The sequence below is a fragment of the Pelecanus crispus genome, chromosome 3, assembly GCF_030463565.1.
Source record: "Pelecanus crispus isolate bPelCri1 chromosome 3, bPelCri1.pri, whole genome shotgun sequence".
Lineage (NCBI taxonomy): Eukaryota > Metazoa > Chordata > Aves > Pelecaniformes > Pelecanidae > Pelecanus > Pelecanus crispus.
The window spans coordinates 61984458-62008639 of record NC_134645.1 but is presented as its reverse complement, the minus strand read 5'-3'; the positions used below and the strand labels follow the sequence as shown (position 1 = coordinate 62008639).

Here is a 24182-nt window from a genome sequence, read left to right as displayed (position 1 = left end):
CCCACCAAAGCAATGTCGCTTTGCAGACAAAATGTGGGAGCGGCATCCGGAGCACATGGAGAGCCACAGCACCTGCTCAAGCCACATGCAGAAGTAAGGGACATGGTTTTTCCCAACCCTTCTGTGCTCAGACCTCTGAAATTGGCATTCTCTCCTCACCTCACTGGTCATGGATGAAGGGAGCCGATGTTTGGGGGCTTGACAGAGAAGCCCAGGAAAAAATTCATTGTTACTTCTCTCCTCCTAGCAGGGAGGGAAGGAAGTAGGATTCACCTATTTACACTGAACAATGTAAATAGGTGAAAGAGAAAGTAACTGCTTATTTTATGACTGCAGCCAAATGAATGAAAGACTATCATGCATTTTAACATTGTCACAATATATATTTGCAAGAAATACAGATGAATGTTAGAGGGGCACCTTTTTTTCTGACAATTCCCAACTTCTGAGTGAGTGACTTTGCCAATCCCAAGATCTTTTAGCAATGCTCCTGTCTTATGTGCACATAAGGGATACTCCCATTTGCTACTAAATTAAAAGACAAATCATGAAGAAATGTGGCACTCTGTTCAAACTGCAAAGACAAAGCAAAAAAACCCACCCAAATACATGCTAGTACAAGAGGATAATTTAATGACAGCATCTCTCATTTGCTAAGAAATAACTCTGGAGCGAGAAAGGACTGGACAGTGACCAGCATTTTATTTACACAGGTCATGAGACATGTCATTTGGGTGATCTGTTCTTGTCAGGCAGTCCTTAATTAGAAAATTCCTAGAGAGAGCTCCTGCTCCCACTAGGTGCTTATTAAAATCTAAAGACAAAAGGAGTTAGTAGAAAAGCCTGAGGAATGGACAGAGAACTCAGGTTACACTGGAAGGCAAGAGTCAGCTGCTGCTAGCATAGGGAGAGGCACTCAGGATGGGATGCTGGATTTTGAATGAAAAACTCTCAGTGCTGTTATTAGTGAGTATTTTTAGCATTAAAAAAATCTAATTGGATATATATAAATATTTTAAGCTTGTTTAAAAGACATTTTATGGTTTGCTTACAGTAATACTCCCAAGCTTAATGTAAAACTTGCTATAAAATATTCAGCAGCCTTTTTATAACTAGTCTTAAAAACAATTTAAAGTCTTACTGCTTTATTTTTAATTATTTTTAAGTCCGTGTACTTTAGTCCTCAGATAAAGGGAACAGGGGTTTGCAGTTGTAATTGAAATTACATTCTGAATTGTTTTCGGAGGCTGTGGTGAATTGGGTATGGGGAGCAGAGAAAGGAATTTCCTCAGCTCCTAACTCCCTCCGTTTCTGGAATTCTTTAATTTTAGCTTTTATTGCCTTTTTAGAGACCAGGCTAAGCCCTGTGTTTAAGATCAAGTTTATCATCACACAGTAAATGTCATCTATATCTTCTACTGGGGATGTGAGGATAGGACTGTAATCCTGCATTTGCTAAAAGATAGCCTCATTCCAGCAGGCATTTGTGATTTCTATCATCTGTGATCAAGAACTGCATTGCACACTGATTTTGAAGTATCTCTCAGATACTTTTAAAACTTTAACCATAACCAGTTTTATATGCGTTAAAAAATACTCTAAGTGTCACTAATCTGTAGCCTGTCTGCTTTGTAGCTGGTGTGGCTGGGACTGAATTTCTATTTGTTTATTGATACCTTCCACTGGTATGAAGATGAAGATGCTTACATTTATACACGGATTATGCTGGGAGTAAGTACGAGTTTGATTGTTAAAGGGCTCCACAAGAAGAATGTATGCATAGTCTGATTTTACTTTCATCCTTCATAATAATATTTTTGATGCTTCAACAGTAATTTTCCCATATAAGAGTATTATGTTAATATAGTATTTTCTTTCTTTTGCTCTTCCTATACCAAGCTTGTAATTTAATTTCTTTATACTGTTATATGTACAGTCAACCCTGGCTTGGGCAAGAGCTTCTGCAACGTGCCTTAATTTTAACTGCATGTTAATCCTGTTACCAGTCAGTAGAAACCTTATTTCATTCTTAAGAGGAGCGAGCATTGTAAGTACCATTTCTCAAATAGCCATATTATCCTCCCTTTTTTATTTCTGTAGTTCAGCAGTATTATCCATATCAAACATTTTCCAAGGAATTTTAATTTTTGATAGAGAAGTCTGTACACTATTGCCTAGTTATTACCATTTAAATTGTCAGTATTCATGACTGAAGAGAAACAAATGGCTTGTTTAACACAGTGCTCTAAATGCAACACTGATTTTGGCAGCCGCTGCATAGCATGGTGTCATGAAGTGAAAAGCGAGGAGCTAGAAAAAAGGAACGTAATAATGCAACTTGGCCAAATGGAGAAAATACATATCCATCATGTGTATCCTGTGTAGCTGCAAAGTGAATATGTACAGATAGATAAAAGTGTCATAAGGATAATAAGGAACATGTTTAAACCCTTCTGTCTGAGTGGCCACCATTCAGGTCTTCCTTTCTTGTAAACATGTGTTTTTGTAATGGAGTGGTCATCTGCTCAGAGGCACTTACATTAACCTCGGCATCATGCATAGGAAGTACTTAAGGCTTTAGCTGTACTAGCTATAGCTTCAACTTGCAGCGAATTACTATAGTCAGAGCAATTCCAATACCACATGTTTGGGTAAAAAAATCACGGATCACCTCATGACTCCAAAAGCAGGAATTTAGAAATCGTAACATTAATTTATTTTATTATAATCTGGTTCTTATTTCAGTTCTGCCTTTTTTTTTCTTCAGAGTTAGAGTTACATTTCAAGCAGTCTTTAGGCTGGGAATCAACACTTTTATAATTGAGTCTAGGAGCTGAGCATTCAAGAAAAGAAAGTCTTGCTGGACTTCTGAATCAGTTTGTCAATTAACATAAAATATATGAATGCTCACTTAGATGCTGAAAAAGAACTCAGAGAACTGGAACTCTTCTCACAGATAAACAATATTTTGCTCTTCTGGACATGCTCTTGAGGAGCATGGTACAGAGCAACTTGACTGGCTCCGGCATGACCAGCACAGGGCTGGATCCAGCGACTCTCCAAGGAGGTGCTGCGTCTTGGCATTGCACCATGCGGTGCTCCAGATTTTTGGAAGATTTATTAGCTGGGAAACAACGTGGATAAATGCCAGGATCTTTGGCATGGCACTGTGCCAGATCAAGGGAGCAATCCAGACAGCCACACCACCATTCAGAGACTGAAATAGGTCCATGAGGGCTGTCTAGGTTCCAGCAGAGTGTGTTAGTTTTGGCTCACCGCAGCCCACCCCGGCCCCAGGCTGGCTCTGCAGAGAGACACCCAGCTGGCCATGAGCACACCAGCACTGAACACTTCCAATAATGGGAAGACGGCTCAGTAACACGTAAGCGTGCAGCCACCTGAGGTCTAGACAGCCTCACCCTCCTGGGGTGTGCATTTCATGAAAGCAGTGAAAATGTTTTCATTGCAAGCCGGCTTTGCCAGCAGTTCAGCTGTGTTCATGCAGCTAAACCTGAGCTTGCAAAGTAGTGGTGGCCCAGCCCGGTGTCCTTATACCAGCAAATGAGTTAATCACTAGCCCAGATAAACCACTCACAAATCACAGCTAAATGTAGCAGGGTTTTATCGACCCTGTTTTTGAGCCCCTACATAGGCTGAATAGCTTAAGAAATCCTGGAGTGTCACTATGCTGAAAACAGTTACCTGAGCCCCAAAGTTAAGGCTAAGCCAAAACTTCCACTGAATTCCTTCAACATTGCATTTTTAAATGTACCAAACTCCTCTCTTCTCCTCTCCAAATAGTAGTAGAAATGATATAAAACAAATTCTGCTTTTTCACCAAGTGCTGTGGAGGAGCACTGAGGAGACAGCTTGACAAAAACATCGCATTTCACAAGATGGTTGCCTATGGAATAGCTGTAAATGCAAGTAAGATTTTTTTTCCTTTCCTTCTTTGCCTTTGAACTGTTTTGAATTTCACAGTGATTCTGCCTAATGCTGTAATCCCCATCAGCTCTGAGACATGCTATTTTAGTGCAATCATTTGGTGACTGCAGCTTTAAATAGGTGTAGGAGTCCCATCTGATTAACCATTTGTAACCATTTTTGCTTGAGAAGAGTTTGACCATTAAGTCAATAAACTTTCTACTAGTTGCCATTTAGTTAATGTGACCAACTTGTGTGCTCTTAATATTTAGTGTAAATAACTTTCTTTCAATCCCTGAGAGTAGATGTTTGGGGAGATGACATAGCATTACAGTCTGATTCCCTAAGGAATCAACCAGGTAATAAACTTAATGTGAATTTGAGACAAGCAGCTGTCTCAAAAACATTAAATTCCTAAATATTTTTTTTTTTTTTTAAATAGGTGATGTGTATAGGGAACTAATGGCCCCCTTGAGGGAAAAACTGCATCTGGAGATCAAAAGTTATCTGTTCTGCTGGTCCTAGTGACTTACTGAGCTATAGGGTTTTGTTCACCTGACTGGGAAGAAGACATGGCACCTTCCTGTTCCCCAAGTGGTTAAAGGACCTGGAGAAGACTGAAGCTTGTAGGAATTCAGAGGACATGAGGGCAACAGGAGGTAGCATGGGGAAGAGGGACGTGCAGAGAAGGAAGAAGAAAAGGCAGTATGAGGAAGGACATAAGCACATAGAGATGGAGAGGTAGCTGGGCCAGAGAGTTCTCTTAGAAAACATGAAGGAGACACAGGAGTTAATCAGGGTTATTTCCAAGCATAAGACATTGCAGGGTAACAGTTCTACCCCGAGGCTGTCAGGGTGGATCCTGGTCCCAATATTTTTTTCAGTCTACATGAGGGAGCTGCTTTTGCGTGTTTAGGCTGTTAATGTCCCCATGCAGCGAGACAAGAATATGAAGTCAGGATTGCCATCAGGAATCAATAGCTAAAATTTGTCCTTTGTATGTAGTGCTAAAGAATTCAGAGGAGAAGGCTGGGGGGGTGAGAAAGTGCATCTTATAGTGTGTTATGATGATTTACTTATCTGTCATGTCCATTCATTTATCAGAGTTCAGTTTCAGCATAAAGCAGATTCCTACAAAACGCAACATTGCTTCTTTAATTAACAAATCAACCCAGGAATGTAAATTAACCAACTTCTACTTGGAGTATAATTTGTCATGCTCCAAAAAGAAAGCAAAACTGCACAGTCAAACCTTTTACGTTTTTGGTTTTTACATTCATATAACAATGTTTGCTAGTGCATTAAGGTGGACAGTTTGGGAAGTGCAAGTCTATCAGAAAAGTGATTACTTTATGGCTTCAGTAATTCCAAGGAAAAAGACACAGGAGCTGATGAGAAATGACAGAAAGCACCATTATTTAATTCTGTCACTCTCTAGGGAGAAAATGAGGGTTCATTGTTGGGTTGTTATTTGGGTTGGGGTTTTTTCCAGGATATAAAATGGACAAATAGTTGATGAGATATTTGAGGAAGAAAACAAAATACAAGGAAGTCTAATGAACAAAACATGACAACTTATGAACTCATGCTTCCCTAACAGACAAGTGAGAAACAACTATCATATTTGGGAAAACACTGCATCGCTGTATAGTCAGATTTGAGTAAAGAATGGCCAGAAAGTCCATTGCCTGAAATTAAATTTCAAATTCATAAAAAAAAAAATACAATCTACAGCACATATTGTGACAGAAAAGCAACGTTTCACAGTAGAGGTAGACACAAGTATATTGAGTCCCTTTTTATAAAGTCTAACAGTGTTAAAATGATATGGAAATAGATGCCATTTTCCTCTAAACTGACAGATTATTTATCCAAGTACTACCTATATTGCCTTTTGTTACACAAAAGCATAGCCAGCTCCTATTAGTCTATTGCAATTTAGTAATCCTCAGTTAAATAAATGTTCTCCCCTGTATGATCAATAGCCTAAATGTGGCAGCAAGAAGTTAAACCAATTTGCAGATCAGATCAGTAAGCTTAGCCTCACGATATAAAATTGTAGACTCCTTTATTATTAAAGTAACATGTATTCATCTCAGCTTGCCAGGTGGTGTTATTCCAGCATATTTATTTAATAGCGTGCTAAAAATAGTCAGTGCAACATTAGTATTGTCTGGCTTCTAACAGGCAGCCAGCTCAGCTGAGGTGCGTGTGGCCTTGGAAAAAGTACATCTGTACCTTTAATTTTTCATCATCTCTAATACAAATTCAAGAGCAGGCTTTAATTGGTCAGGTCATAAAGGGATATAATTAGAGACTAGTTGAAGAGGGAAGTTGGAGGAAAGAGAGAGAGTAAACAATGCTATCTATAATCAAGGGCATCATTGAAAATTCAGTAAAGGGAATTCTGCTTAGTTTGGCTTCCTGCGTTCTGCATGCCTGTCTGCGATAAGAGCTGTCTGGGAGTTACTCACCCACTAATAAATCTTCCTTATAGACCTGTAACTCTGCTAGAATAAAATCATAGTTTCATGCACTCTCAGTTTGATCAGTGCAAATCATTCTATGCTTTCTAATGCAAAAGAGACTTTTCAGTTGAGAGCAGTTGTCTGAAACCTAAAGATATCTACAAGAGATAGTAAATAACATTTTGTACAACTCCTCCCTCTTACTGTAGTGTTTTTACCCTCTTAAGAAACCACATTCATACATTTTCTGAAGTGGGGAGTGTTGGGGGGATTTTTTTTTTTTTACTTTGACATACGGTGCGTATTTTGAAGAACAAACTGCTGCTTGTGTTGTTTTGATGTTTGCAGAAAGGTTATATAGATATACTGCTCCAACAGTCTTTGAATTATGCTATGAATAAAGCTTAAGCAATTAAGGGAAAGTAGCAGAAGGACAGCGAGGTTCTTTGTAGTTAGGCTGTTTGAAATGGTGGTTCCTGCTCCTCGAAAATTCCAGCAGTGCGATTTTCTTTAAAAACATGCAAAATGCAGACAGAAGTATAGTGGTGCCAGGTGTGTTTGGCTTCCGACAAGCACTGAAAAATCCATAGCTAAAAATACTAGAAAACCTTTCCATATTCAACCACGTTTTGGTAGTGGTGGCTATACGAAGGGCTTTGGAGATCTGAGTCACATTTTTGTGTAAGCGATGAAGTTTTCAGGGAAGCAGATGCTTGCTTATCTTCAAAAGAGGTTTAGCTGATATCTCAGTGTTGTACTTCCAGAAATTACAGAAAATCAAATTTCCATTAAACTGCATTTTTTTCAGTCATATTGTTTAAATCCAGACTTAGTGCAAGTACTAGGAAGGAAACCACATTAAATTAAAGATTATAAGCTTCCAGCTAGGACAAAAAATGGTCCAAGTCATGTTCTTCTTTGATGTTTATAACCATTCTAAAAAAAAAAAAAATCCAATGCAAGCATGTGTGTGGTCACTATTGTTGTAATTTTTACATAACCTGCCCTTTTTTAGTCCACAAGGACAGCATGAAGCTGCATTAAGGGTTCTGTGTAACTGGAAATGGCACAAGGCAGTGGGTGGTAAAAGAACCCAGGCTTGGTCGGGGGGAGAATTCCCCGTGCCTGGGTTAGCTGCTTGCAAAGCCATTCTCTTCACTGCAGGCAGAAAGGCCAGGATTTGACCCTTTGATTTTATCATGATGGGTTGGTTAACCAAAACATTTAACTGCTAGCAGCAAGCTCCAATTTTATTATTATCCTGTACAGGCATGCAGAAAAAGAGAGAGTGAAATCTTGTCCTCAGATAAACACATGCAATTTCTGTTTAGTTCAATGAGAGTTGTGCATGCTTCACTGAAGGCACAATTGGCTGAATAAGACTAGCTGAATTGACCAGACTTTCAAGATAATTTAATTACATCTCTTTGTGTTTAAGAATATGTACAGTAAACACCATGCTCTAATAGCAACCCTTTCCCTCCCTCCCTCCTTCCAATAAAACCTTTTATTTGATCTCAGAGGTGGACTAGATAGAACATCTCGGGGTCAAATGCAAATTAATGTATGTTAAGTGCTTCAGAGGTTCCAGATGTTGTTAAAAACAACAGTAAAAATCCTTCACTCTTCATGCACAGTTATAAAAGAGAACTTTGTTTAAAAAGATTGCATGATTTATTCCGTACTTTGTATTTGGTCATGCAGAATGAGGAAAAAATTGAACTGAAAATCCTGAGATGTAGTACCTTAAACTTTGCCCTCATGGTCACCTTATCTAAGCGGTGCAGGGAGAAAAATCCCAACTCTTCCAAGCTCAGGTTTCAGAAATCTGCATGTTAATTTTGGAATTGCTTACTAAATTCTATACACTGCAGATGCAAAGACCTTCAGAAAATGCACTTTAGGGATGTAAAATATTTTAGCTAATGGCAACGTATCCGGTGCCAGACTTTTTAGTCTGCTACAACTATTGTACATTAAATGAACCACACTGAAAATGGAATTAGATCTTTGCATTACTCTTACCGTGCAGCTATAATTCATTTTTAGATTGCATCATTTTTTCCTAGCAGCACACAAAAACCCACCAGAAATATTAATCTAATAACACTCTAGGCAATATTTAAGATCATGGGAGGCTCAGGTAAACCAACATATCCAGTATATCATTAGTTTGAATATTTTCCACATTAACAGCTACCACAGAATAGCTTGCAGGAAAAAAAAAAAACCCTCTCTTGTTCATTCTGGAAGTCTTCTACACTTGCAATATCCTCCACCTGTTAGATGAAAGCTGGAGGGTATGTCACCCAGAAGGGAAGATGTGGTAAATCCCAAAGAAGAAGGTATGATGATGTTTCCATTGACAGTAACACTTACAGTAAAGTAGAACAATATGCAGATAGACAAAATGGTGTCCTTTAATAGCCTGCAGAAAAATCTTACTAAGTTACTCACTGCTGACATGACTAGAATTTGTACAAATCATGTACAATCCTGCACTTTGAGGAAAGTGCAAGATTTCGTAGCCTTCTAAACAGCAGAAATGTCATCATTTCACGTGAAACTTCACAATCTGCAGTATCACTTTTTTAAAAATCTGTGTGCTTTGAAGGTGAAAGAAAGTGTGTTATGCTATGAACACAGATTCAAACCTCCACCTCTAGTCAATGTTGCTATTTTAAGTGAGCAAGGATAGTCCAAAACCTGCAGTTTATATGCTACAGGGAACCCTTGGTAAAACAACACAGTGGATCACAACTGTGCGAAACTCTTGTGGTCCTAAGGCTATGGTGACTATTACATCATATCAGAGTTATAAAGAGCAACCTGCAGGTATAGAGGACAAGAGGCCCAAGTACCATTACTGGTTGCACCAGTGATCACTAGCAGATGCCAAGATATAACTGCTCAGTAGAAGTCCACTCAGAGATTCATTGTCAGGGCTTTCCATCCTTTGAAAGTTTTCTCTCCTCTTTCCCTTAGTACGGGACTACATGCAGCATGTAACTCCACAACCTACCGCAGACAGCGGTCCGTTACCCCACACTCCCATCCTCCAAGTGAGCTCTTTCAGATGTCAGAGAAATCAGGTCATCATCAAGCAATGACTTGGTTCCCTTCCAGTTGGATCTGATAACATCCTTACCAGGCCAAAACATCTGTTCTGAAAGGAGCCCCTTGTAGGAACAGCTCCCCTGCTTCCCACTCAGCACTTAAAAGTGCTGTTACACTTAAATACATAAACAGTGTTTATATACTGCTTATACATTAGTTGTACGCTGGGGAACAGATTGCCACAGCCCCCACACAGCTGCCACCTAAACCCTGCAGCTCAGAGCCTCTCAAGCTTTTGGGTTTTGACAATCTGAATCCACACATCCCACTTGCTGCTTGTGGTCTCGTGTAACCTTCCTTCCAGCGTCCCGGCGCTGCCGGGGTGCTGGGAGCACCCTCTCACGTGCAAGTTCCGTCTCCTGCCTGATGCTGGCCAGGTTGTTTCACATGCAGCACCTAATCCATAACAACGTACGCAGGACATGCCGGGTCACTGAGTCCAATACCCCCTAATGCTCACAGTCACGTCATATACGCTATTTCATAAAATGACCAACCTTCAGCCGAAAGCTGCTTAGATTGCTTGATCCCATTATCCCATTTATTGAAAGGTTATTTTAGAGTCTCATTCCTTTGATGGCTTGAATCTGTCTCCTAATTTCCAGGCTCATTTTATCTCTGTACGGTTCATACCCATTTGGATTCAGTCTCCATTCTGCTGAAGCTATTCCAGCTTGTATAAATAATTTATTATTCATTGGGCCAAAGATTCAGAAAAAATGGGAGCTTGATTTTGCAGTTTGGGTGCCCAGGACATTCACTTGGGATGCCTGTGTCAATAAATATTTGATTATTTTTATTAAGGGTTTCATCAGGACACAGCTCACAAAAGAGTAACCAGTCAGCCCGGTGACTAGGACATGTGATGTGGTTTAAAGCCCTACTTTAAATTTAATGTAACAAGGATTTTAAAATAGGTCTTTCATCTCCCAGCGAGTATCTAAGCATGGGGCAATGAGGTGAAGCAGGTGTTACGGAGTGGCGGGGGGGGGAGTCCCTGAGCTAACATTATGTTTTGAATGAAGTGCAGCCTGACAGTCAACCAACCACAGCACATCTATTGCTCTAGAAGGATCACCTCAGAAGAACAGAGTGAAAATAACCTCTCTCCAGCCTGGACACATGGGCTAAGTTACTGTTGGGGCGAAGTGCAATCTTCTACCTTTTTGCACTGGCTGCTTTAAACACTTCCATGGCCAGCATCCTACCTTAACTCATATTCCCATGCCCACAGCTCTCCCCAGGCGCTGCAGAGGAGCTCGACTCCGGCATGCAGACTGAGGGAGCTCACTAAGTGGATAGGCACCTAAAAGACTTAGCAATACCGACGTCCTTGTGTGTTTAATCCTGTGTTTTTACCTGGGACTACACAGTGACTAGCACAGTAAGATATTACTTTTGTGCAAATAGTTACAATTTTAAAAAGGAGAAAAAAGAAGGAAGAAGAAAGAGGAAAGAAGAAAGAAGGAAGAAGGGAGAAGAAACAATAGAGAAAAGAAAAATGAGAAGAGAAAAAAGGAAAAAAGGAAAAAGAAAAAAGGAAAAAAGAAAAAGTCTTCTTTTGAGAGAGCATTGTTCAGGGAAGAAGATCATATTTGGTTGACTACAAATACTGCCTTGTAGAAAGTTTTTTTAAATGGTCAGGGACAGAACAGATACACACTGAAGGAGAAATGATAATAGGAAGCTAATTATAAAAACTAGAAATAGCATATCCTAATAGCTCTACTGTAAACATGTAATTGGTTTTCATTGTCATTTTTTCATCCTTTGGTGTTTACTATTTTGCATTAATTACAACTTTCCTGTAATGGATTTGAGAATCTCTCATACTGAAAACTGAAACTCTGCACCTAGCATAATTATGGCTTTATCTATGTCAGCCAATAATAAAACAAAGTCCTTCCTTTTTCCCCTCTTTTGAAATTATCTTTCTTCCACTCAGGAAAAGAATGAAAGTGGAGTTCTTACTTCACTCTAAGACACTTTTCTAAACTGACCATTTCATATACCTTTTGGGAGCAGGTCAGAAGTAGAAGTGATATATGATGCTCAGGGCAAATCAGATCTAACAGTGTGGTTCAGACTTCTTCCTTAAAATCATAGCTCCTGTGGCTTCCCCAGGCTCCACCTGCAAAAGTAATGCTATAGCTACTTGTTAATGGGGGACAGATTTTGGATGCATCTCTTAAATATCCCTGGTGCAAGCTGCAAACTGGCCTATGCCTAAAATGGACAAGTTAGTGTCCTGCGTAGCAATATTAGACCATGGCATATCCTAGTATATTAATAAAAAAATAGGGATTTTAATCAGTTTACCTCATTTTGAACAATTTAAAATCAGAGGCAAACACCTTTCCATCATCTCCTAAGAGGTCCTCTTTTGATGACACTGAAGACTGCAGGGCACTTGACTGTAAAATGGGAGGTGACCCTGGAGCTGTTCCTCTCCTCTCCAATGTGAAGCATATTAGACCTGTATTTCATAAAATTTTCCTTTTATTGTCAGCTTAACCCATGCAAAGCTCTCAATTTACACCCAAGCTTTTCAACTAGCTCATAGTGTGCTTAATGAAGTTCCTTCTGGCACTGTGGACACATGCAAGTGTGTCTGTAATTTCACACCACTCTGTCTCTCATGCAGCCATCCATGTTGTTGCCCACTTGATCAACATTGAGCGGTATCATACCAGCCAGTCAAAGGAAGCCGGGGAGTTACAGAATAAACTTTCTGGCCTTGGCAAGAGGCCAAATGAAAGCTACTTGAACCCAATCAGGACCTATGAAACAGTAAGCTGTCACTTTTTGGTTTTCCTCATCTAAAAAGTTTTCCTCTGTGGATTCTATTGTTGGTAAAACTGTATTTCAAAGCCTTTTAACCAGAGCGAGAAGGTGCTGCCAAAGGTTAACCTCAATTTCAGCTGAAAACACTTACTCAGAGCTGCAATTTTCAGGTTACTAAGCTCAAAGAAGTGTCTACAGTATTTTAATTAGTTTGTCAGGAGACGGGGGGAGCATAAGGAGTATTGTGAATAGTAGACAATGAAATGAACCTGCAAAGAATTTTAAAAAAACTAAACTAAACTATCAATATATGGAACAAACACAACTTCTTTCCAGAAGGAAAAAAAAACAGCAATATCACATAACATCATTCCTTTCACAGTTGCTATTTGTCTCTCCCCATGGTTGCACAGTACCCTCCTAATCTGGGGGTTGATCCTGCCCTGTTACACGTCGAGTGTGGCTGCCCAGGGAAGACCACATGCAAAACCACCCAGAGGATTGCTGCATAGAGGAGTCAGTGCACTGGGAAGCTAGTGCTGGTGTGTGTTTTTCAGAGACAAGCAGGACTATGCGCGCCTCAGCCCTGCAAATAAATGGTTCTGCTTGCTTTGGGGAAGAAAAGTGACTGTGTCTCCTGTCCACTTCCTTGGCTATCTCAAAATAGCATGGGTAGAGAAGCTACTCTTTATAATACTCATAAAGAAAAACAGATCCTTTCTGCAATGCATGCATGTAAAACATGCAAAAAACAATCAGCTCTCTTCCTTATTCCATCACGCTATACATCACATAGATGTTACTTGTTTCCTTATGTACACTGTTGTATACTCTTCTATATTCCAGGGTTGAAATGGCCCTGCTGAGACTCCCACACATATTGTTTCTGCTCTTTAGAAATTTCCCACATTGCCAGCATGCCATAAAGGCTGCATGAACATGGTGTGGGGCTCTTTCAGTCAGTGGTGTGCTCCACTGAAACAAAGTGAGATGATGGCCGGACAACCATCAGTAGGATTCAATAGTACTTTTCAGTTACAAGGTATTTTTTTCCTATTTTTTCTCAGTTCCTTTGCAGTTTAGATAAAGTGATTTTTGCATCTTTCAAAACAAAGTAGTAAACAATTCTCAAGTTTGAAGAAAACCAAGCAAGTGAATGATCTCAATGGTGTGAACACAGAAGTCTTGATGTTATTGTTGACAAAGTACTTCGGTTTATCAGAACAGGAGAGCAAGCATGGACTAAGCTGCCCAGTCTTTCTGCACACCTGGTGCCCACTCTCACCACATGCATGTGAGATGTTCCCCAAGAACAGAGCAGAGCTCACAGCTCTGAACGGGAACCTACTGCCTTTCAGCATGCATTTTTTTCTCCACTAGGCCTTCCCATGGTGATATATTTGTGAGGTAGGCCTCTAATTAACAGTAAGGGCCTAAATACCCTTGAGGAAGAAGGCTAGCATTTTCTGAGATCCTTTCCCAGATTTCTCACAATAATATGCCCCACAGTTACCAGCCTAGATTTTACTCTAACCTCTAATATTTATATTTGGCTTATCGCCCACTTGTGCCTCAGTAGCTACACTCAGAACTAACAGATTATGAAGGAAAGCAAATCAAAGATTGCTTCTAACTTCAGAGAAGGAAGTTCTGAGAGCAACAATTCAGGCGTTCTTTTCAGTTTCATCCTACCCCTGCAGTAGCAATATACTAAGTGTCTTTGACATTTTTCCTTGTTTCATCTCAACATTCAAACTAGCCACTGCAATGGAAATGTTCAAAGTATCACCTAGATCAATCCTGTTAATATGTAATAGGATCTGAACACACTCCTCACTGGCACCAATTTGAAAATGTACTGTGTGCTGTCAAGTGTGAACATTTGAAAGAATGATTTTACTGTAAAAAGTGACTGTAAAAATGGCATTGTGGAATTTTATCACCTCTAGGATTTCCATATCAAATGAGTGCACTTTACAAGTACAATATAGGGTTTTTTCCCCTAGTGTATTAAGCTGTAGAACCAACTCAGGATCCAGAAGGCATGCTGAGTGCCTTCATTCTTGTGCATCAGCACCAGGAAAACAGATATGTATGCTTTGCAGGCCAAATGGGGACTTCATTTACACTCTGCTGGCATATTTAGCTTCAGTCTCATCTTGCGTGTGAGATTTTTACTGCTGTTCTTCACGATTTTCACTTTATAACTGAGATCAGCATCTGACTGTTGTGTTCAAAATACATCTTCATTCTCACTTCAGTTTATTTTGGTGAGTTTAGACAGATGTAACAGACCTGTGCTGATGTTTGTGAGTCATGAACAGGAAGGAACATGTTCAAGCCCAGCATATTAATGTTTCATCACTGGCAAGCACAAAAATGTAAATATAAATATAACTTTTAAAAAATAAACCGTAGTATTGTCCAAAGTATCTCCAGGTAAATGTAAGGAACAGGTAAATGAGATATGCTGTTTAGGTAAATGAGAGCATGCCACTTTTATACACCATTTGAGGGCTGCTAAAAACACACGAACTGAAGTAAAATAAGCACGAAAGAGCCACACACCTTTATGATTGCAGGTGTCTTAGCACCTCATTTTATCACTCCCATATGGATAAGCTGTTTTCTAGTGCTGTTTTGCTTATTACACCTCTAGGTTTAATCTTCTAATTTCTCTAATCATTTTCATTTCTTTCTGAGACACTTTTACATAAGTAAAATAGATAAAAGTACTAATGAGACAGTCTAATTTCCTCCTTTCAATTCCTGAAACAAGTAAGTGGCAGCAAACATTTACACATCTGTTTGGGATAAGTCTGAATGGAAATAGAAGAGAGGGATGTTTTTCCATGCTTTTCTGTGGTAAAATGGAGGTTTGCCTTGCCTCCATGTCTTGTTTTGGTTTTGTTCCTATGCTGAAAATACATCTTAGATTTTGGCTTCATATGTAATAGCAGCAACAGTAACAATAGTAACAGTAACAGAAGTAGTAATAAAAATAACAATTATAACAACAACAACAACAAATACTAATACTAATGCAAATACTAATATTAATAATGTGTTCTTATTCTAGAACACAACAGGAGAGGTACTAAACACCATAGCTGGAGTAACTGGAGTTGTGATAACTGTGGCTTTAATTCTGATCATGACTTCATCCACTGAGCTCATCAGAAGGTCATGCTATGAGGTGTTCTGGTATACCCATCACCTCTTTGTGGTTTTCTTTATTGGTTTAATAATCCATGGTATGGGGTAAGTGTCTGCATAAACTACATGGGGTATATGTACACAGTTTGAGATGAAACACGATTCAAATCTATAATCCTGTGCTTTTCTACTAACAAACTGCTGGGATCTTTGCTTGGAGACAGACTACAAAATGAAAGAATTTTGAAAGTAAAACACCACTTTTCTGAGGACTAAAAGTGTGGTTTAGTTTTTTCAGCCACTCTTATACCATCTTAAAACTTGCACCTTATCAATGCATCAGTCCAAATGAACTGTCATCCCTGAGAACTGGGAACATTGCAGGTTAGGAATCAGACCTTGTGGGTTTCAAGTACTAAGGGGTAATAGACCTTATGCTCATAGCTCTTGTAAGGCATTTTGTGAGAGAGCTTGTACAAGCTTGGCAAGCTTTTGACATGTCAGCTGCCCAGTGTTGAATGTACCTGTGCCCATTCTCCTCTACATCCATAAATGTAAAGCGGTTTTGCCCTTCTTTCTCTGTAGGGAAAAGATTTCCTCACCACAGGCACTATACTATGAACCAGGTTCAAATGACTATAGTAACAAACAACTCAAGTTTATGACTAGTGCAGTCAGGTGGCATTTATGGAGAGGGATGACTGTCAGGTCACTGATTGTCTCCCTGTTCCTCAGCACAAGAGGAAGGTCTGTCCTGTTGGTACAGGGCTCCGGTTCTCACACTGAGGGACAGCAGGGTCGGGGGAGACTCCCTGAGAAGCTCGGGGGCTGATAAATCCCTTGTTGATGCAGAGTGAGAGCAAAAAGTTGCCTACTGCTGAAAACATTTCCGTCTTCTGTTTCCAGCTCCACTGACATCTTCGGCTTCTTCTCCCTTGTGTGCTTTCCCCCTTCTCCTTTTCTCATTTCTTTGCAATAGTCTTAATGCAAATCTATAGCAGTGCATCTACATTCATATTTTAATTCAGGTAGGGAGTGCAGTTTTGATGCAAATCTTGTGGTCCTCCTCACCTCCTATGTTTTGGTTCATACCATGGTGCAACCTCGGGCTGCATACCAGAGTGTTTTGGGATGAAACTACACTGGCAGGAATGCATCTCTGTGTGCCAAGCACTAACAAGTGATCCATTCACAGGATCAAACCAGACCTAATCCTAAGCCCTAGGTAACACTCAAACGTGTACAGCGCAAGGCCCTCAGCAAAGACTGCTTTGCTCCATAGATCTTTTCCTGCTGGCTGTCTAGTGTACACATGGCCTCAAGCTGTTGTAAAGCTTTTCAGCTCTAAGGACAGAGTCACCTGATGTTATCAAAATACACTTCTTATGTCTGTCTCGTAAAACATTCAGATGATATTGCCCACCACTAAAGTATGTACAGACCACTACTCTTTGACACAGAGGAACTTCCTAGCCCACAGCAGTGTGAGCATCTGCCTGTTCCCTGTAGGTACCTGGCGTCACCACGGGGCAGGAAACAGGCCACTACAATGTTTTGTGGTGTGTTACTTTTCTCACCTCTTTCCTTGCGATTTGACAGCTGCCACATTCAGTTTGGCTTTGAGTGTTCTTGAAATTGGCCCAATTAATTAGTCCCAAGTTTCGGAGGCACAACTGCAAACAAATGCTGTAAACTGTGTCCTGGCCTGAGTAAAATGGCCCCCTTCCCCTCTCATTCTGGCAAATCTTTTAGAATCTGATTTCAAACAACTATAATGAACCCTTTAAACCTTCAGCTTTGTAAGCTCCCTCTGCCTAGCTGGCTGATCAACACTCCTCAGCAAGAGACTTCCCTGAAAAGGGGACACTTCTTTAACCACCTTATCGATAGCATTCCATGAGCACACTGCTTGCTCCAGGCTGGGAGTGCGGTGCAACAGGGCAGCTCCCTGCTGACCCAGCACATCCCTACCACTACCCCATTTAGGAAAAGGAGTCTAAACCCAAGGTTTCATTCCCTTCCCACCTCTTTCTCCTTCCCAGGTGACTGAACAAAACTCCCTTGAGCCTACCTCCTTTTCTGTCTTTCTGTCTGAACTGGTGGCAGCTGATGACACGGCCGTGTACAAGAAATCAGCGCTTCTTGTCTCCTTGCCTCTTGTTAGACTAGTGGGCAGGACAGGCTAGCATTGTAGAGTCAGTGTAAGTATAGAAGGGAAAATTCAGAGAAACAACATGAAACAAACAGGGTTTCCCCATAAAAATCTTCCTTCTCTATCCATAATCAACACCAGCTGAAACCCATTTAAACTGAACAGTCAGGACTGATATGTTTGGGAAAATTCACATCATTAACATTCTCTGAAGTAAAGAAGCTAGAATTTAATATGTTTAGAGAGTACACATCTAATTATGGTCCTCCAACTTTATTTGCAGCTTTTAAAAATGCATTTAGAAAGCAGCAAAGGAAAGAGAAGGTCTGTCACTATTAAATTTTATTATTTTTCTAAACAATACCAGATGCTTATATACAGAGGAGGTCAAAGTGTCTGCTCCAAAGAACTTGGAAATCATTCTGATTTTGCCACAAAGAGCAAAATGTATGTTTTCTATGCAAGGGCTCTCCACACCGCAGCTGCATTGATGTATACCAATTCTATAACACACTCCTTGCATGTGGTCAAAAAGTCATGGCAAAGCTAAAGGAAAGGTAATTTGAACAAGAGAGCAGAATAGGGTTGAAATGGCCAGTTCTTGAACTTCCAGTTATCTCCGAATCTGCATTCAACTACTAGTGCAAAACCTACAGATGCACAGAAACATTGCGAAGAAGTATATCACTGATGAACATTTTTGTTTTAAGTCAGTTTGTCCGAGGTCAGACGCCTCAGAGTCTGCTGCTTCACAATGTCACTTACTGTAAGGATCACTACTTGGAATGGGACAACGCCACTCAGTGCCCTTTGCCGCAGTTTTCTGGCAACAAACCTGTGGTAAGAGTGATGTTTGTCTTCTGTTTTTAACTTAATGTCCTTCCTCGGGAGGCCAAATGTCTTAGGTAGTAGGGGGCTGGAGTGTATGTTAGTGACTGGCACTTAGTGTCATGTTTAGAGAGTAGTTTCACACTTCTGTTCCATGACCTCTCCCTGTGCATTAAGATATTGATCCTGACCTCCTATATAATCAATGTAGACAGGTACAGATGAAGAGTGATGTGTAAAATTTCGGGGTTATTAATAAAAATTTTTATTTCTGAAAGATCCTTTAGTTAGGCAACACTCCCTTTGAAGGGTATGAATTTCAGAATTGTAGTCTATTTAAATCTGTTGCATACATTTATTTTTAATTATTCAGTATCACCAATATCCTTGATGTGTTCATTGCATAAACAGAACCTCCAAGTGAAAACCTTATGAAGGTAGAGATACGGAAGATACAATGGAACAGTAAAGCTAGGGATGCAAATTAATATTGTTATTTTAACTAATAGTACTTTAATATGAATAGTCTAAATACCAAGGGAGAATAAGTTAGAGGTAAAATTATGTCCTTGCTTTGGGGCATATGCTTCATATTGTCCAGCCTTGATGTCTTAAGTTAGGCAAAAAGGAGAGAATTTGAAACAATAAATTATGAAAGGGAAAGGCAAAAGGCAGGAAAAATGTCCCACAGAAGGGTGGGTTTGCTGCAACAAGACTGCAAATCCACAGGGGGTAATTAAGTAGCAGATTTGTACAGTATGTCAGATGTCTAGCATCCAAACAAAATCATTTAACATTTACAGCTCAAGATTTAGCTTGCTCATATGCAAGTTTTTGTTGCTTCTTCCAAAAAGAGAAAACATACCAAAGGAAATCTTATAGTAAAGGAGAAAAATTAGCATTCGGTGTCTTGTAGCTCTTTTAATGGCTGACATAGATTTTTCTTAAACTAAACTATTGTTAGCCACTATCCAACCCGCATATTAATGAGAAAATGAATGCCTCTAAAAATTTCAGCTACAATGTCGCCATAAAAATCAATACATGGCTACGCACCATGAATACAGACACAAGCTTGCTTCCAACAGCATGTCTTCACATTCATTATCATAAAGCTAACTGGAGAGAACTTCCACTTCTCCGTGTTAAACCTATTTTGCCACACTTTCCTGCATACTCAAGGCCATACTTGCAAAGTCACATTACTTTAAAAGAATTGTGATAATACCATATGGCATATAGATCATCTGTAAGAACAGTGTCTTGCTGGATGGGTAATGTGCTGTGGTGTGACACCTGCTAGATACCGCAGTTAGCACAAGTTCATTCAGAGGCTGAAAAGCCATGGCGAGGTTTGCATAGCACTGGCAGGGGCGGTTGCAGATGTGACTGAGCAAGGAGGGGACAGCCTTGTGCACAGCTGGGATTGCGTGAGGTGACACCAGAGTGCACACCCCGCCAGCCACAGCTGCCAGGAGAGGCTACCACAGCAGAGCCCCTCTCTCACTCATGCAACATCTGCTCCCCTGCTCCATATTTCAGCAGGTGGGAGCCTGATCTGGCTCCCACTGAGGACGATGAAGCACTTCTGTTGCACCCAGGGTGTCCGGACTTTTATCCTCACAGTCTCTCCTGGGCCATCACTGCCCCATCTCAGTTCATTCTCAATACAGGAGGAAACACCACTTGGGCAAGAATACCGATGCCCTGATTAGCCAGACAGGAGCCGTGTTGCCTGGCAGCCCATCCATCCTGGTGGATGCCCTCTTGTCCCAACCCAGCCAAAAGATATTTTGGATTGAATGCTCCTTTGCACTGGAGCGATGGCACATTTGGAATCTCAGCTGAGCTCTCGCACAGGGTAGCCTGCAGCCTTAACATTCCTGTCACATGCTTTTATTTACAGGTAGCACAAATGGAAGAGAGGAAAAACAGGTCTCATCATTATTGTGGCTTGATATATGCAAATATATTCAAGACATGTGAGATCACCCACTGTGCAGAGACACCTGTAGTATTTAGGGACAAATGATGTGTTTGGTTTCTGCTTTCACTGAGAATCTTCTGGCTTATGCTGGTTTCTTCCCATTATTAAATCATGCATTTTTTTTTAATTTAATTCTCAAGACTTAACCTTGGGAAATTGCCACTCCATCCTCTTAACACTTTCTAAGGAAGCCACACAATTTTATGGCTTGCTTCTCATAAAAGATACTTTATAACCCCTGTTACCCAGCTTGTGGAGCAAAGTCAATGTTTCAGCAAGTAAGGTTACTCTTTGGAGATTTTAAAAGCCACATGATTGTGGAGTCTTCAGTTTGCTAGGACGAGCTGTGTAATTAACAAAACTGGAAATAAAACAGTGTATTCTATAGAAAAAAAATGTTTTTTAAAAATCATGAAGATTTAATTACGTCTAATTATCTTAGCTATCAGTGCAACTCAGTGAAATCATCAGCTAGTATACTTGAATAGCCAAGTATCTTTGATTGTTATAGTGATCAGTACATAGAATTAGCAAGTACAAGCACAGCAATCATCTGCAATACTTAAAGTATGACCAGCTTAGTATCCTAGATCAAAACAACACATTTATTGATACAGAGACGACTAACGGATTAAATGGAAATAGATCCCATTCCTCTAATTGAATATTTGGGACATAATGTTTTCCCATGCAGCATCAGAAAACTCACAGCTGACAATAAGAGCTACTCCTATCTGATCCTTCTGAAATATTTTAGACTTTGAAGAACAAAAAACCAGTAAGGCTATGTTGTATAAATGTATGCATCTATACGTCTTCGGGTCCAATGACATCTATATGTAACACATAAATAGATTAATCCTTTTGCCTTTTAGTAGGAAAAGATTTTGAAGGACTCTTCTTGGCCAGAACACAGATAGATACTAGCACTGCTTTTGAAGTGTGTCTGTGAAGGAGTCCCATATGTCTGTTCCACAAGAAAGCCAGAACTGCTACAGTAGCAACAGAAACACTCTCTTGAAAAAGGCGAACTAAAAATCACAGAAGAGAAATCTCAAATAATTTCATTTTAGGCTACCTGTTGATTTAAACCAGAAATGCAAAATATTTTTGTAGATGTTAAAACAAATGTTGGTTTTTAATATGCAACTTTCTACAGGCTTGGAAGTGGGTTTTAAGTCCTATCGTGTTGTACATCTGTGAAAGAATTGTTAGATTTTGGAGATTTCAACAAGAGGTGGTCATTACTAAGGTACGTAACATAGCTTGCATGTCTGCGTAAAACAACTACTATGTCAATGACTTTTTTTATCTTTTATAGATAACTTCTCTATATTATGACCTCATTTTTCACTCCTAGCTTCAGCAGCTCTTCCATCATTACCATGGTTTCAGCCAATTATTGATTTTGGGTTTTGCATTTATTCCAATAGCAAGTCCATAAGAATATTCCGTACGGGACCAAACTTGATTAATGAAGTACCAGACTTTACGCCACCATAACATAAACATCTGCGCAGAGGGTCTCTCTTTTTAATGAACTGAAAGCATGTTCCACTGCAGTAAATGCCAGAGATGCCCTCAACTTCAGTAGGACATCGTTTTTACTTTCAAATCTGGATGCTTCCAAGGAGATTAAGGGTTATATTATCAATTAGCATAAACAGCTGAAGCTTCATTAATACCACCGTAACCATTTATCTGAGTTGTAAATACCTCTGTGTGCTAAGGGCCTATGTAAGTCACAGCAGAATGGATGGGGAATGCCGCTATTGAAGCAGCTAAATCCACACGTATCAAGCGGGCGATCAGAAACAGGCTTACCTTGCCTTACCAAGTCCTGTTGCTGATTTCACAGAGTGGCTGTGATCTGAGAATCTCAGTATATTACGTATGACGTATAAAACTGGCTGCTTAACTGAGATTACCTCTTAAAAGTATATTAGAATTGAGCTCACTGGGCTTTTTTCTTCTTGCCAAACCAACAATAATCCCATACACATCAATTGTGTTACATGAGGGTAAAACTGGGAAATTTCTCCAGTCTATCAAGGAATACTTTTGCATAGGCTCTACTAAGATAGAAAGTTGACAAATTGTTGAATTGTTCCAGCCTTTCCTCTGCCTCTTACACTCACAAAGTAAGCTGCCCCACAATACGCACTGTACTCGCTCTCAAGCTGCTGGGCAGCAACAGCACTGCAACATGCAGTTTAGGCCATAATCTAAGACATTTAAAAATTACTGTGCATCCCAATTTGCATTAATTTGTGGTTGAACTCAAGTAGAAATGATTGCAAAGTCACCTATAACCTAATGGAAACAAACAGTTACTCTTCTGAAGGAAAATAAAACAGGTCCTTTTATTATCGTTTAGGTGGTGACGCATTCCTCTGGAGTCCTTGAGCTTCACATGAAGAAACGTGGCTTTAAAATGGGACCTGGTCAATATATCTTTCTACAGTGCCCATCTGTCTCACAGTTGGAGTGGCACCCTTTCACCCTCACCTCAGCTCCCGAGGAGGACTTCTTCAGCATTCACATACGGGTCGTTGGGGATTGGACTGCAGCCCTCTTCAAGGCCTTTGGAGCGGAGGAAAATGCTTTCAAGGAAATGTGGATGTTACCAAGGTTTGAATAACAAATGATACATTTTAAAATGTTAATTCTACATTTTAAAATAAATGTTAACATTTTAACTTTAATTAATTTTGTGTGTGCTCTTTATGATACAGTATTAGATGGTAGTTCTGGATCCATGAATATGCCATTACGCTAAAAAAACCACAAATAAACACAGTCCTGAACTTAGGCCAACAGCTACCAAGAAGACATGGTGATTAATCCAAGATTTAAAGTCCATATCAATATCTATATCGCTGTTGCTACCATCTAAATCTCTAACATCTATGCCTATACCTAAAGTTATCCATTTTGACAGATAGGTGCTTAAGAACTGAATTAAAATGACACAGGCAGCTGTCTGCTAGTTTTGTGCCTGTATGCTTATGCTCTGATGGCACCCATCACCTGCCATCCAAAATTCCAGCTTTTCCCTTTCAGTTACTTACATATTTTGTGGCCCCAGAAACTTCTGCCTGAACCTACTTCATTCCAGCAGTCTCCCTCAACTCTGTCTCCGGTGTCCAAACCCTGCTCCACTTTATAAAGGGTATTGGCATTCAAATTCTGTATCTGTGGCATCTTAATCCAAGCAAAAGGTTGATGCTTTGTTATTGCAGGTCAGCAGGGCTCCAGTGAAGTTAACGGGGCCATCCTGACTTACACCAGCTAAGCATCTGGCTCTGCATGTAATGGATTCAAACCACATAGCTCCTTGCAGGCATAGCAGAGAGCTTCAGCAAAGAAGAGCCTGGCACAGGATCATTTCAATTCTGGTGGAGTGTGAAGGCCCTGGGACTGAAGGGACGATTTTCCCCCTGGAAAATTGCTTTTGATGAGGGAGTTCTAGCAAAACTGAACAGCAAAAGTCACTTGTTTAACTACATTTATATAATTTAATGTGACTTGGACGCTAAAGAACATTCTCCTAAAAAGCTTACAGACACCATTGAGCTACAGAGGCATACTAGAAGGTGGGGGCAGAGAAGAAAGTCTGGTCCAGTCTTTGCATTATATCAGTTAATAAGAATTAGAAATGAAAGCCGTGCTTTTGTTAAAGGCAACTGGAATGAGAAGTATGCCGTTTCAGCAGAACTGGAGCAAAAATGGTCCTCAGTGATTGACAGCCAGTGTAAAGAATGAG

General features: G+C 40.0%; 1 protein-coding gene across 1 annotated transcript in view; it reads left to right on the top strand.

The window, feature by feature from the left end:
- The first annotated feature begins 921 nt into the window (after positions 1–921).
- Positions 922–24182, top strand: part of NOX3 (NADPH oxidase 3) — a 38931-nt gene continuing 15670 nt past the window's right edge. The window contains exons 1-9 of the mRNA XM_009487413.2: positions 922–966; positions 1636–1731; positions 1937–2047; positions 3843–3927; positions 12154–12299; positions 15373–15554; positions 18312–18441; positions 21576–21668; positions 22794–23047. Of these exons, the coding sequence (XP_009485688.2) occupies positions 922–966; positions 1636–1731; positions 1937–2047; positions 3843–3927; positions 12154–12299; positions 15373–15554; positions 18312–18441; positions 21576–21668; positions 22794–23047 (1142 nt within the window). The remainder of the gene's footprint in view (positions 967–1635; positions 1732–1936; positions 2048–3842; positions 3928–12153; positions 12300–15372; positions 15555–18311; positions 18442–21575; positions 21669–22793; positions 23048–24182) is intronic.